Source organism: Crocodylus siamensis, chromosome 14, assembly GCF_052110815.1.
Source record: "Crocodylus siamensis isolate JL-2025a chromosome 14, ASM5211081v1, whole genome shotgun sequence".
Taxonomy (NCBI): Eukaryota; Metazoa; Chordata; order Crocodylia; family Crocodylidae; genus Crocodylus; species Crocodylus siamensis.
The window spans coordinates 28402092-28415640 of NC_143408.1; the positions used below are offsets into that span (position 1 = coordinate 28402092).

Here is a 13549-nt window from a genome sequence, read left to right on the forward strand (position 1 = left end):
CGGTGTGCGTGCGCAGGCGCATCCCTTAGCGGCGCATAGGTGCCGGAGTCAGGCGCCTGATCGGAATGCCGGCTGGGTCAGGCGCACGGGCAGCCTGGCTTCGGGGGCCTTGGGGTCCTTCGTGAGGTGACTTTCAGGCTCGCGTTCGCCGGTCTCTGGTTTCCGCCATGGCTCAAGCGGTGAAGAGCCTGATTCAGCGCGCCACTACCACTGGGCCGAAGCTCGTCAGCGGTGAGCGCTCGCCTGCTCGCGGCCCAGGCTCAGCTCCCCACTCCAGCCTGCGGGTGTGGCCTGTCCCCGCCCAGGCGGCTCCGCCCGAGTCCGGGCGAGCCGCACAGCCCAGCCCCTGTCTACTCGTTTCCACGGGGCCTGGGCTCGCGGGGCGCCCGCCCCCGCCCTCTGCGACGTCCCCCGCGGCGGTGCGGAGGGAAGTGGGAGGCTCCTCGGCTGTCGGGCGAGCCCGGCCGGGGCGGGGTCGGGGCGCGGGAAAGCGGGCGGGAGATGTGCAGGGACTCGTGCCCGCTCTTGTTGTTTCCGGACTGGCCGCAGGCTCCGGTGCGATCCGTCAGTCTGTCCGCCCGCGCCGACATGGGTGTCTGCACCAACGCACCGCACCATCCCCCGGCGCTCGGCACGGGTCATCCTAGGGACGCTTCCAGCTGCGAGGGGCCCTGTCCCGTTCCTCAGTGCTCACCCTGCCCCGACAGGGAAGCTTCTCAGTTGCTCTAGAGCAAAGGGTCTCGAGTGGAGATGAGCCGGCGTGTGGCTGAGGTCCTTCAGGTGTTGGTGGTGTGGGAGCTCACCGTGTGGTGTGGCGTTGCTGTTAGTTGCTCTCTTGGAGGAGTGTCATCCCACCAGGCAGCCTTGCTGGAAGAGTGCAGCGGGTCTGGGCTGTACTTAGAGCCGGTCGGATGGTTTGAAGGCATCCGTCCGCCTCTCTGACTGCTGCAGGCGTGGGGTTGGGCTAATGTTACCTGAAAAACTGGACCAGCTGGGGGTTAACTGTCGCAAAGCCTAACTTTGTGGGACTTGGCAGAAGGGCTTTCCACGGACGACCAGCGACTCGGGACTCCCTTTGTGCAGCGGGTCGAAGAGCTGGAGTGGATCGATGGTGCATGGTGCGGAAGCCGGGGTTGTCGTGGTGGGGAGGGAATGGCATCATTCCTGTCTCACTTAACAGTGTGTGTGTCCAGATGCAGGCAGGTGATCTGTGTTAGTTGAGATACCTGCTGACAGCAAACTTAGGGCCAGTAATTCCAAAGCCAAACGGAGCGGAGGATGAAATCCACTTTCTCCAACAACCCCTCGCTCCTGTTGTAGTGGAGATTCAATTAATCAACACGGTGCAGGAATTTCCTCCTGGTTTCAATCTCTCATGTATTCACAGAGACTGATATTTGACCACAGAAGCTGAAGCTTGTTCGTATTTTTTGCGTTACATAGAGAAGGATGTATTGGAGGCAGTCGTGTGTGTAGGGGCAGTGTCTCTGATGCAGCGTATGGCGGAGTTGTTGTGATGGGCTTTTCTGTTTGTTTGCATTCTTGACCCTAATGTTTCACGGGACCATTTCTGCTGCTTTTGGGGAGGGGCACAGTCTTACCACTTAAACTTCTCCTTTGGTATGGTAGTATCTCAACAGGTTGTGGCAGTGGTTTAGCTAGGCCAAGTTTAACAGCTAAAGATTTATGCCGGTCAAGTGGAGGCCTGACTTCCTTTGGAGCTGTAAGAGCCGATTTATTTGTTGTTTTGTTTTAGTTTTTGTTGGTGGGTTTTTGATTGTCTGTCTTCTCCTTCCCACCAGGACTCTTCCCTCCGTTCAAAGTTCACAATTGTGCCGTCTGGTAAAGGACACTTAATATTGTGTCTCCTTCCCTCTTAATACTAACTGTTATCAGGTAGTTTAGTAAACTTCAGTTAACAGACTTGACAGTTTGCAAACCAGCAAATGAAGCTAGATAGTGATTGAAGTCTTAGCATAATGGGTTCTTCATATAGGCTTCCTGAGTGACTGAACTTCTTGGTGACGTAGACATATCTGAATCTTTAGTGCTGCATTCTGTGTTAGTAGAGTGTTTCTTAAATTAAAAAGGGGCAGGTCAGGGCGCACGCGTAGCATATGCAGTAAATGAATACAAATGCACAAATAAACACTTGTGTCCAGCCCACACATCTGTTTCTTTCAGTCTCTGGTGAGTTCATCCTAGTATTTTTCTTTTCCAGCTGCTGTGACTTATTCGAGGCCTCGTTTGGCCACATTTTGGTACTATGCCAGAGTTGAGCTGGTTCCACCAACCCCTGCTGAGATCCCCAAGGCCATTGACAGCATGAGAGCTCTGGTCAAAAGCTTTCAGTCCGGTCGCCTGGCACAGCTCACAGTCAAGGTAACTGCAGGCTAACTGAGAACGGATGTGAATAACAGAAGTGTGCTTCCTCTGGGGTTTCTCCAGCCAGTTTGGTTAACACATTTTCTGGCTGGTTTACATATTAGCAGTATAAAAGGCAGCCCACTGTTTGATTAACCCACAAAGTTGCTTGTGTAACTTCAATCTAAACAAAACTCAAAATATATTAGACCCTTATCGACTCTAAGCTTTAGGCTCTTGCTGGGCTCGTTCTGGGACAGATGCTTTTGTCCAGTCTCAGTTTTTTGCTTTCAAATACGATGAATTCTTCTCTAGTGAACTTTCACAGAAGGTTTGAAGGTGGCTAGATGTCTTTCCCCCTCCCCTTGCCATGTTTGGGGTCTGCAGGTGTCTGACTGTTAAAGGGAATTCTGAATGCATTTATTGTTTGTTTGTTTTTTTATAAAAATATTAGCATGGCCAGCACTGTAGAGAGGAGCTGAGGGATATGGGATGAGAGGTGACTAACAGCTGCTTCAAGAGATTGATCTGGAAGGAAAAACTCATGGTTGGTTGGTTGGTTGATTTGTTTAAATCAATGCTCCCTTCCTGAGTGCAGTGAAGAAGAGCAGGGTGTGCTTTGAGTTTGTGGAGTCTGAACAATATTCAAGCCCTACCTGTGGCTTGGGGTTCCTAGACCCGTACTTAAAATGCAGTTCCTTTGTCTGGGACCCACGTTCCTATGGCCTGGGATAGGTAAAAACAAATAGATTTTGCACGGGAATCTGAAATGACATTATTTGGGTAGCTGGAGAAATAATGATCTGCATAAAGTAATAAACGCATATATATGCGTTTCCCTGCCTCAGGTTAGGACTCCAAAGACGTCTGTGGGTGTGGGGCAGATAACTCTATGAGCATTCAGGATTCTCCTCCTGCAGGTTGTGGTTCATCTGCTAAATAATAGAGGCACTTTTCCTCTGCACCAGGTCAGCTGGTCTTGATGTTGGTTGCTCCTGCAATAAAATCATGCTTACTGCTTCAAAAGTCTGCACACCATCTTTCTCTCTCTCTCTCTCCTGTCAAATACTTCCTGTTGTTGAGTCTCTCCTTCTAAATGGCTGTTTTGTCATCTCTGTCCCTAGGTCCTGGTTTAGTGGTTTTGATGCTTTCCTTGTTGCCCTGCAGAGGCCTCTGGTCCAACTGCAAGGCATTTTTCTAGTTTGGCCAAGCTCTGTAGCCATGTAGCGTACATGACATTCAGATTCCTTCACCTTAATGCATGGCCATTAAGGGTTAATGATACCATGCCTCTTGTTCTGGGAGGGATGTGGCACAGCACTGACAGCATGTGGTGAATTCTGTATACCTTGAAGTAGTTGGTGATGTAGGATTTCATATCAGAATTCATAAATTATGTAGCAACATATTTCTTAAGGACTTGCCAGGTTGTAAAGCTAGCTGTCCATCTAATCCAGTCACTGTTGCTGGTGGTGGCAAATACCAGATGTTTCAGAGGAAGGTGTGAGAAGTGCTGCAGTCAGTTATGTGACGTGTTACACCAGGATCCAGACCCCTGAAGTTTTCCTCTCATTCGTATTACAGATTTTACTTTGCAAGAACACTTGTTTCCTTTTCCATAGTCGTGTAAATATGTATGCATGCCCTCCACCCGTTTTCGCACCCTGTTACACGCTTTGCCATGTGGTGTCTGGGAGCTCCGCTGGCCAGCTGTGAATTGGATGGAAAAAGTATTTCTTCTGGCCTCACTGAATATGCTGCTTTTGGTCCCGTTGTGTCGTTCTCTCCTTGGATTAACTGCTATGCACGTGAAATGGAGACATCATTCTCTACCCCCTCTGTCTTTGTGTAGTGCCCTGCACAGTAGTGATTGGCCTCTGGGTGCTGCCCCAAGGTAACTGTTAAAGCAACGTGCAATGTGGTTCCCAGCAAGTTGGTGAATTCTAGGCCTGCTTTCCAACTAGAATGCCCTTTTCTTGGTCTGCATGGAACAATTCATTAGTAAGCTTGTTAACATTATGTACAAAATGAGACGGATCATATTTGAAAGAACTTGAACTTCAGATGACCAGTTCTAAATGTTCTTCAAGCGTGAGGTTTTTTCCTGATGGTGCATCCTGCGTTTTGAAACCTTATCATTTTGTTAAGGTCATTTAAAATGCAAAAACTGGTCTTAATGGCTTCTGAAAGAGCCAAAAAGTGAAGGGCTAAACTTACTGTCCTAAAAGATAGCACATCTGCTGCATATATTTCTTGAGTCTGGTAAATGTAGGCTAAAAGCCACAGGTATTTAGTGTACAGAGTAATATTTTCCAGGATCTTGTTTAACCACTGGCGTGCTAACTTAAAATGCTTTGCTTGTGCCACAAAAAACAATTGAGCTTCAGTGATTTAAGGCTTACGACTCTGGGAGACTGTATAGGTCAAGAGTTGAAAAGCATTTTTAATGTGTGAGCTTTTCATCTTTTAACCCTTCTGCTTCTGGAACAGTGGTGCATTTTTGGCAGCAAGGTTTTCCTCGGGGCTCACTTACACGAATGGCATCGCTGCCCAGCAGCATGGAAAAAATCTAACGTTGCTGAATGTGTTGAAGCTTTTTTATTCTTTGATCAATATTTTTGCTTTTGGAAAGTCTTTCTAAAGGGCTCCAACAGCTCAAAGAAAAAGCTAATGTATTTGAATGCCCTTATAAATAGGTAATGTGGTGTTTGTGTGGGAGGGGGTTTAAATTCAGGCACAACGTTCAGCTAAAGCCAAGAATCCCATCTCTTGCCCTTGGTAGCTTTTTATTTTTGCCCTTGCAGTTGAACTTTGTGTATGCTAACAAGGCAAAGGGACTGGTGTTATTGTAGTAGCAAATGTTCTAAATTGTGGCTTTCTTTTTTTCAGGAAGCTGTGAGGAACGGTTTGGTGGCCACAGAGGTGCTGATGTGGTTTTACATCGGTGAGATCATAGGCAGAGGCAGCCTGATTGGATACAATGTTTGAAGACTAATCCTTAGTAGTGTTATGTGCCACTTCTTTGTGCCCCAAGTCTGTAACAGTATCTGAGGAAAATAAAACCAGGAACTGGTGTAGAATTGTGATGGTCTCTTGGTGGCATTTGGAATACAAGATTTGGTCTTTATCCTGTTAGTATTGCCAGCTATGGAGAGAGGATCAGTTAGTATCCGGCTGCCTGTGGAGGCTGGTCCACTTCAAGCATCTCCACACACAAGAAAATGGATTTATGCTCTTCTGCATCTGTAAACAGGCCTCTCATTTGGCAGCATGCAACCAAACAGGGTCTGAAACTCTTTCCCCCCCCCAGTTGCTGATCCTAAGACTAGTATTTGGAAATGTTGACTGGACTTGAGTCTGTTAGTCAGATAAAGTGTTTATAGCTGGTGAGGTCTTAGGGCTGAGAACCAATTTCACATCCCCACCAGATGTTTCCTTCCCTTTGCCTCTGACACGGTTCTAGCATTTTCTGTAAGTGGGATCAGTAATGTTTTAAGCCCTCAAAAGAGACTTAGCATCCCAGATACCAAACAGTGTGCAGTGTTGGTTCTCTCATTACCACTCTGAGATGAAAGTAGTATAGGTGAAGAAAGAAGATAATTGGAATGTGACCTCAAAGTCTCAATTCCTCGAAGCCTAGTGGAGTGTGTAATGTAAATCATCCAAGTTCCCAATCAGTTTGCTTTGCTCAGCTGAGGTTTTGGGGAGAACATGTGCAAAGTTGCCTTGCTGTAGTACCATCTAAGATTAACTTCAAGAAAAAAACAAGAGAGAAATGGGCAGTTCTTAAATTGAGTTGAAAATGCCATTTACTGGAGTCATAACAGAGTTCTTTGAATGGGACCCAATGTTCTTTATGATTTATTACTATAAGGAAAGGAGCTTTTCTTTTCCATATTGGTGCTAACAGCATCAACTAGCACTGTTGCTCCGGAATTGTATTTTGCCGAAGACTTAACTGACATGTGACTGCTTGGTTGATTTTAAGTGACAAGTGTCGCTATGCGTCATAAAAAACAGAGTGAAGTTATGTCTTCACTAAATGAAAATGCTATTAAGTCGTTTCCTCCAAAGGGAAGTAAAGCATGGTTGCTTAACCCCACAGCTGGAGAACCTGCTAAAAGGGACAGCTCTTTAGAAGAAAAGCAGGACTTCCCAACTTCCCTAGTGTTGTGGCCTAGAACAGTACCTGTGCATACATCAAAGATAATGGCATAATTTAAAGACATTCCATTAGCAAAAGCAGAGGCAACATGCATTGAATTTCTCACACCTGCTGACATTTGCCTAAAGCTACTTCATCAAGAAAGAAAGCACAGGTGGAGGCCTGTCATCTTTGCCTCTACTGACGGGTATTGCCCTGGCTGTGAAATGAGCTATTGCAGGCACTAAGCAGGCAGCAGTGTGCTAGCTCACAAACCTTCAGTGAGTTGGAGTAAACTAATGTATACTTTCTATTTGGACAGGGAGATATGTGCAGCTGCAGTTCCCTCTTGGCTTGCTCTGTGGCCATGTGAGCTTGCTTTCAGGTCCTTCGTGAATCTCCAGTCCTCTGGCTTGGCTGCCCTATGGAACATTAGAAATCTCTTGGCAGGTGACTGGCAGTACCCAGATGATTGGTCTCTGCAGCAACAGCACAGGCCTTTGCCAAAACAATTCCTTCTGGCTGGAAGTCTTCACACTTCTGTCAGTCACGTCTTACTTTGGGACCTCCTTGCTGTACTTCTTAGAGAGGGACATGGCTTTCTTGGCTGCATTGCCTCTGCTCTGCCGAGGCTGGATGTGGGAGGAGGGCATTCACTTGAAATGGGAAGTGTTGGAATTAGGCCTGGACAAGGCTCCTAACAAGCCTGCTCTCAAGTCCCATGCTATTTTAAGGGCTACAAGAAACTTGGAGCTTGGTGTCTTCCTGCAACTGCTCTACTATCAGTGCTGTGCTGCAGAGGGGGAGAACAGCACCAATACAGAATTAGCAAAGGTCTCAGCACTGCTCTACACTGAGTAACAACTTCACTGCTCATCAGAGCTGTCTGGTTTCTTAGCGATTGATGCTCCCAGCAATTCCTCCTTCCAACAAAGCAGGCCTTCCTACTGTGCTCCTTTTTGCGTATCTAGTAAGGAAATCACACCTTTCAGAAGTGGTATTAATCTTGGGCTCCTTCCATTATTCCTCCTTCCCTTCCCTAGAGATGGGAGTTTGGGCTCCAGCCACCTGTGCTTGTCTGTGCTCAGTAACTCCCAGCAGGATTCTCTAAAGGCATAAGGGCACCTGGCAAGGTTGCCAGAGCCACGGGCTTGGGTAGGGAGTGCTCGAGCTGGATCTTGACTGAGCAGCTGCCTGCCTCGGTTCTGTTTTCCTATATAATGCAATTCACTTCAAGCTCTGTTCAGGACATGCACATTTTCCTCGCAGTCCTGCAACAGCCCCGGGGAGGGACAGGACGGGACGGGACGGGGCGGGTCCAGTCCAGCCCTGCTTGGACGGGAAAGCACGACCTGCGCTGCGGAGGTGGCTGGCCGGGTCTGGGACGCGGGCGAGCGGCAGCCCTGTCTGCCAGCGGCCCGGCCGCTCGCTGCCGCCGCCCGCCTACCAGCCCAGCCCGGCTCGGTCTCCTGCCACCCCGGGCAGGGTGTCGCCCGCCCCCGCGGCTCCGGCGCGGCCACGTGTCGCTCGCGCCGCGGGCGGGGCTGGCGGGAAAGCCCGGCGGGGAGGGGGGCGTGGCTCGGCGGGGATCCCGGGCAGCGCCGGGAGGAGCCAGCGCGGCCGGCGCCCGGAGCAAGGCTGCCTGCTGCCCGCGGCTGGAGCCGGACACGGGGCTGCAGCGCCGCCGGCCCCCGCGACACGCTCACGTCTCTGCTTCTTCCTGACAGGTGGGCGGCGGTGCGGCGAAGAGGGGCGCCTCCAGCCTAGGACACCCCCTCTTCTCGGCACGGGGTAGGTCGGCAGCCAGGTCCCCGCAGGCACGTCCGAGCTCTGCTTCAGTGGGCTGTTTTCAGCTAACGAGGGTAACGCTTTCAAGATACTGCCCAGATGTGTCTCGCCTCTTGGTTCGAGTACCAGAGGGCAGGAGCGGAGGGACCCGAGTGCCGTTACATGTGTCAGCGTCCGGCTTTTTTGGCATGAGTCCCGTCACCTGGCAGCAGGTGCCACGGATCCTGTCCAGCAAAGGAGCTCCGAGCGCTTCAAACATCTCAGTTCTTTAAGCCTCACAGCCCTCTTGTGAGCTATGTTGGGCACAGAGGGGCTGAGTATCCTGCCCGGTCAGCCTGTCACGGCAGCAGGAGCAGCAGCCGCTTTGCTTTAAAGTGCCGTTCAAGCTACTGTGTTTTCTAAACTCAGATACTTTCATCTACTCTGGTTGCCTCTGCCCCACTCTCTGCTCAGACTTTAGCCAAAAATTGGCCGTGACCCATGGCTTGTTCAACCACTCTACTTCCGGGCACTCAACGGGAGCAGGCATCACGGGGGTATGAAGGAAGCCCGTGATGGCAACCTGCAGATGCACGTAGAGCTCTTGCTGTGTGCAAGAGGGCAGTGCTGTGACCCACACATGAATGCTGCCTTCCTTAGAAATCACTTCTGCTTTGCAAAGCCTCTTTCTTCTATAAAGCGGCCCTTTTACACACCTGGTCAGGAGCTGGCCCTTCAGGTCCGATAGATCCATCCAGCCCTAAAGAAGCCATTTTGCACCCAGTAACTGCACTGTGCTCCTCAGGGTCTGTTGGGCTTGCACCTTCTCGGTGCCGAGGGCCGGTTCCACACAAGGCATCGTGGAATCAAAGCTCGTGTCATAGCACAAGGTCGAGGGTGGGAGCTTAATGCGCGCTCGGGTCTAAGTCATCTTCCTCCTAGTGTCTGATGCTTTATTGGATCACATCGGGTTGCCAGAGGGCACCTGCCTCCTTTCTCTTTGGAACAAGGAAAGTGCACGTGGCCCTCAAAGAGGGGAGATGGTCCCCAGGAATCCTGCATCTGTCACGCAGTAGGTATGTATGTGTGAAGGGAAGCTCCATGAAGTACACGGAGAGAAGTTACACCATTAAATCGAGATCCTGACTTCCGAAACAGTGCAGTCCCCCAGAGACAGGGACATGGGGCCTAGGGCACCCAGCACTTGACAGCCTGCAGGTCACGGCTTGAGGCAGAGCAGGAGCGCCCGTGCGGCGCCCTGCCAGTGTCCAACAGCCTCTGAGCTCTGCCAAATGCTTGTCACAGGGGCGAGGGGGGAGGCCCCTGCTCCTGCATCCTGGGCACAAGCTGGCAAGCCACCTCTTGCGGCTGTGCCATCCGCCCCCGCCTCCACTGCTGGGCCCGGACCGCCGCAGGCAGCAGGGTGCCCAACTCGCTCTGGACGTCACCAAAGGCCGGGTGACCAGCAGGGGGGCTGGCACCCCCCGGGCAGGCGGCCCCCGGTAGTTAGTGAACAGCCCCGTGCACCTCCCACCAGGGTTGGACGACAGCGGCCGCGGGCCGGCGTGCGAGGCCGGGCAGGCCCGTCGCGCGCCCCGCCACCTGCCCCGGGCCCGCGCGGGGCGGGGCGGCTGTGCCGCATGCAGGGTCCGGGGCCCCGCGCCGTGCGCGCGAGGCGGCCGCGTGCGCCGCATGCAGGGTGCGGGGCCCGCCCGCCTTTTGCGCCAGCCAGGTGCCGGGGCTGCGGCGCGGCGGCCCCGGACCCTGCATGCGGGCGGCCCTGTGCCGGCGCCGGGCGGCCGCGTATGCCACATGCCGCTGCCCGGGCGGGCGAGGGCGGCGCCCCGCGCCCTGCATGGCCCGCGCCGTTATGCAGCGGCCCTATGGGCGCGCGCGGCTCTATGCAGGCGCCGGGGCCCCGCCGGCCCCGCTGCCTGGCTCGTCGCCGCACAGTAAAGATGGCGCACAGCGGTCGGTGGCGCTTCCCGGCCCGGCCCGGCAGCGGCTGCGGCGGGCGGCGCGGGCTGGGCGGGGCGCGGCTGCGGGTGCCGGCCGTGCGCAGCCTGCGCGCCCCGGAGCCGCCGTCAGCCGCCGCCCCGGCCCCCGCCCCGGCCCCGAGCGCGGCGGGCGAGGCCGAGGCGGAGCGCGGCCCGGGCGGTGGCGGCGGCGGCGGGGCGGGAAGCAGCGGGGGCGGGCCGGCGGCAGCGGCTCCGGGCCCGGCGGCCGGGGTGGGACCCGGCTTCGACGCGGCGCTGCAGGTTTCGGCCGCCATCGGCGTCAACCTGCGGCGCTTCCGCGCGGCCTGCGGCGCCGAGGCGGGCAGCGGAGAGGTAAGCGGCGCGGGAGGGCGCGGCTCGGCCCGGCCCCTCGCGGCGCGGCGCGGCGCGGCGCGGCGGCCCGGCCCCGGGCGGACACACCCACCTTCGCCGCCCGCCACAAAGGGGCCCGGCCCGGCCCGCCGCTGACACGCGCGGGCAGACGTGCTGGGGGCGTGTTGCTCGCCCGGCCGCAGCATCCCGGGCCCCGCGCGGCACGTGCCGGCCCTGGCACCATTTTCCCTGACAGCGTTGGCCGTCGGGGGCTGCCAGGGCTTCGCTGCCCCCAGGCCCTGCGCTGCCCCTGGTCCTCGCCGTCTTCAGCACACGCCTGTGCTTTTGTTCGCTGCCCTCCTCTCGCCTGCGCCACCGTCTCCCGGGGACGAGCCGCTGTCCCACAAGTAGACGTGGGCCGGCAGAACCTGAGAGCGGACCCCTCGGCCGAGCGTCGGAGCCTGGGCCCGGGATGTTTTGGGGCTACGGGGAGGAGGTGACGGAGGGCTGTTGCAGGGGCTGTGGGTTGTTACCCACCTGCCCGTGTAGGCTTTCACAGGTTAAGATGCTTCCGATCTTTGCACGTTTGGCTCGAAGGGCATCTCTGCGTAAAGAATAAAGCACAGAGGGCCGGGCACGTCTCGACAGCTGATGAAGAAAGTATTTCTTCATTTAAAGAACATGTTATTTGCTCTGTGAGCATATGAACCACTCTCTGATAATGTTCACAGTGCCATAGTTCACGCTGGTGGTCTCGACCGACAGTTTTACGAGAGCGGGTACTTCATTTGTTTGTAAGGATGTTCTGGCCTATCGGTTGCTTTTAACGTTATTAAGTTGTTGAAAAACTTCTGCCTTCTACCATAGCCAAAAATGAACCGTTTGCCTCGTAGTTCAGTGGTTGTGGGCTGTGAAGAAGCACTCAGTGCAGCTCATCTGGCAGCAGGGACAAGTATGGGATAAAAGCAGGAATCTTGTTCAGATTTTGGAAACCACAGAGTGAACGGCAGACCGAGGCTCCACAGCAGGAAGGCAGATGAGCGTACACGTTAACGCTGCTAGGAAAATTAGACGTGTTCAGTAATCTTCTCCTCCTTGCCCCCACTTAATGTCTCCCTGGTGGAAACCCGTGATTCCCTACAATTGCACTACACTGTGTTTCTGGACCGTTAGACTAGGTGTCACTATTGCTTTTCAGAGTGGCGGTTCTCTTCGCTTCTAATCTCTGAATACAGGGGTCAGAAGTTTTCGATCCTGTTGGTTGCAAAGGTTTGGATCGTCTGAAGTCACGTGGCATATCTTACTAATAGCCAGAAGTTGAGGGACAAGCCCACTTGAAAGCGTGACTCGATTCCTGTGTGATAGGAGCTGTGGATGTGCAGCCTGAGCTGTGATCCAGTCCCAAAGCTTGTTTGCGTTTACTGGTAGAAGAGGTGGAGCAGCTTTGGTTTAGTTGAACAGCTGAGCAATAAGGTTTTGGCTCCTGTGCGCAGCAACGGATTTGGGATGCAGCTGCCTTGACTTACAGTAGGCGATTCCAGGAGCCCAGTTGCCGTTTGCCTGGGACTGAGTATATGCCAGGGGTGTCCTTTGAACCCTCGTGTGAACTTTACGCTAGTTGTTATTTTCAGGAACTCAAAGGTCTTCTCTGGACCAAACCAATCAAAAAAACTTCCTGCCTAGTGTCTAACAGTATTGGGACTTGAGGGAATCTTACTCATTACGTAATGTTTTAGGGGAATCTGCTTAAAGCTGAACGTTGCATCCGGGGATCCTCGATGATCAAAAAAATGTGGTGGAAGAAATTGTGAGGTGGAGTTGGGTAATTTTGTGTTGTCACTGCAGATCTGCTCTGGGAAGAGCCCTAGATCCACAAGTCTAGGGACAGCAGCAAGAGGTCCAGCAGGTGCAAAGCAAGCAGAGGCAGTATCTGTGTGGCCTTTGCTTGCCCCTCGGCCACCGGTTGCCGGGTCCGTAGGGGCCCCAAATTCCATGGCTGGCCTCTGCATGGCTCCGCCACATCTTCCAGTGGCCTGGCAGACTGGACAGGGAGGCTCTGTGGCCAGATCTGGTCTGCGGGCTGGTCTGGAGCAGTGATTCTCAGCCAGGGTGCTGTGAAGTCCTTTTAAGGATGCTGCATGGTGCCATGCAATATTGGCAATATTTGGTGTGATGCACGGGGTAAGCCTGGAGGTTTCAAATAGGAATCCATAGAATCAAAACATTGCTGACCTGTTGTGGTCTTCTGAGTTGTTCATGAGTGTCGGAGAAGAGTGGGGCTGGAAGGGACCTCCAGAAGCTATCTAGTCCATCCCTCTCCCTGAGGCAGGATCATCCCTGTAGAAAAATTGCTGTGATATTTGTCCCTAGTCAAAAAAAAAAAAAAAAAAAAAAAAAAAAAGTGTGAAAGCTAAGAGGTGGCATTTTCTGACATGGGCCTTGAGTCAAAGGACCTGAAAACCACTGGTCTACTAGAGTGAAGCACTTAGCTGTTAGGCTTTGCCATAGTGAAACTTGGTGGGGATTTTTGCCCAGTAAAGCTATGACAGATAGAAAAGTGTGGGTCTTGTCCTCTCTGCTTGATGAGTGGGACATGAGTCTCAAGTTCAGTATTTAGTAGGATTTGGGTTATACATTGTAGTAATAGTCTCTGGCATGGAGTGTGTATAGTGTAGAAATCAAGGAAGAAAGCATTTGTGTATAATTGCTGCTTATCAGAGAGAAATATTTGCCAGCTTTGTCCTTTCAGATGTTCTCCCTCCCCCAGCAATACTTCATTCAAGCTTTGTGAAATAAAGTTGAATCCATGCTGTGACTTGTTAGCTTTCAATTGCATGCAAGTTAAAACTAAGTTACAAAACCTGGAAAAGGAGTTTTTAAAATTGGAATATTAGCAATAACAATAGTGGCATTGGTGACATAGCTGCAATTATACATGGATCGTAATTTTTTATGAAGCTAGCAT

At 52.8% G+C, this 13549-nt stretch overlaps 2 protein-coding genes across 2 annotated transcripts in view; both read left to right on the plus strand.

The window, feature by feature from the left end:
- Positions 1 to 42: 42 nt before the first annotated feature.
- Positions 43 to 5448, plus strand: ATP5MG (ATP synthase membrane subunit g). Its single transcript, XM_090026906.1, has 3 exons — positions 43 to 231; positions 2222 to 2382; positions 5254 to 5448. Exons 1-3 carry the CDS (start codon positions 168 to 170, stop codon positions 5350 to 5352), a joined length of 324 nt encoding a protein of 107 aa, XP_089883032.1. The 5' UTR covers positions 43 to 167; the 3' UTR covers positions 5353 to 5448.
- Positions 5449 to 10223: 4775 nt separating this feature from the next.
- Positions 10224 to 13549, plus strand: part of KMT2A (lysine methyltransferase 2A) — a 65719-nt gene continuing 62393 nt past the window's right edge. Inside the window, exon 1 of the mRNA XM_090027696.1 lies at positions 10224 to 10605. Coding sequence (XP_089883822.1) covers positions 10234 to 10605 — 372 coding nt within the window. The 5' untranslated portion in view covers positions 10224 to 10233. The remainder of the gene's footprint in view (positions 10606 to 13549) is intronic.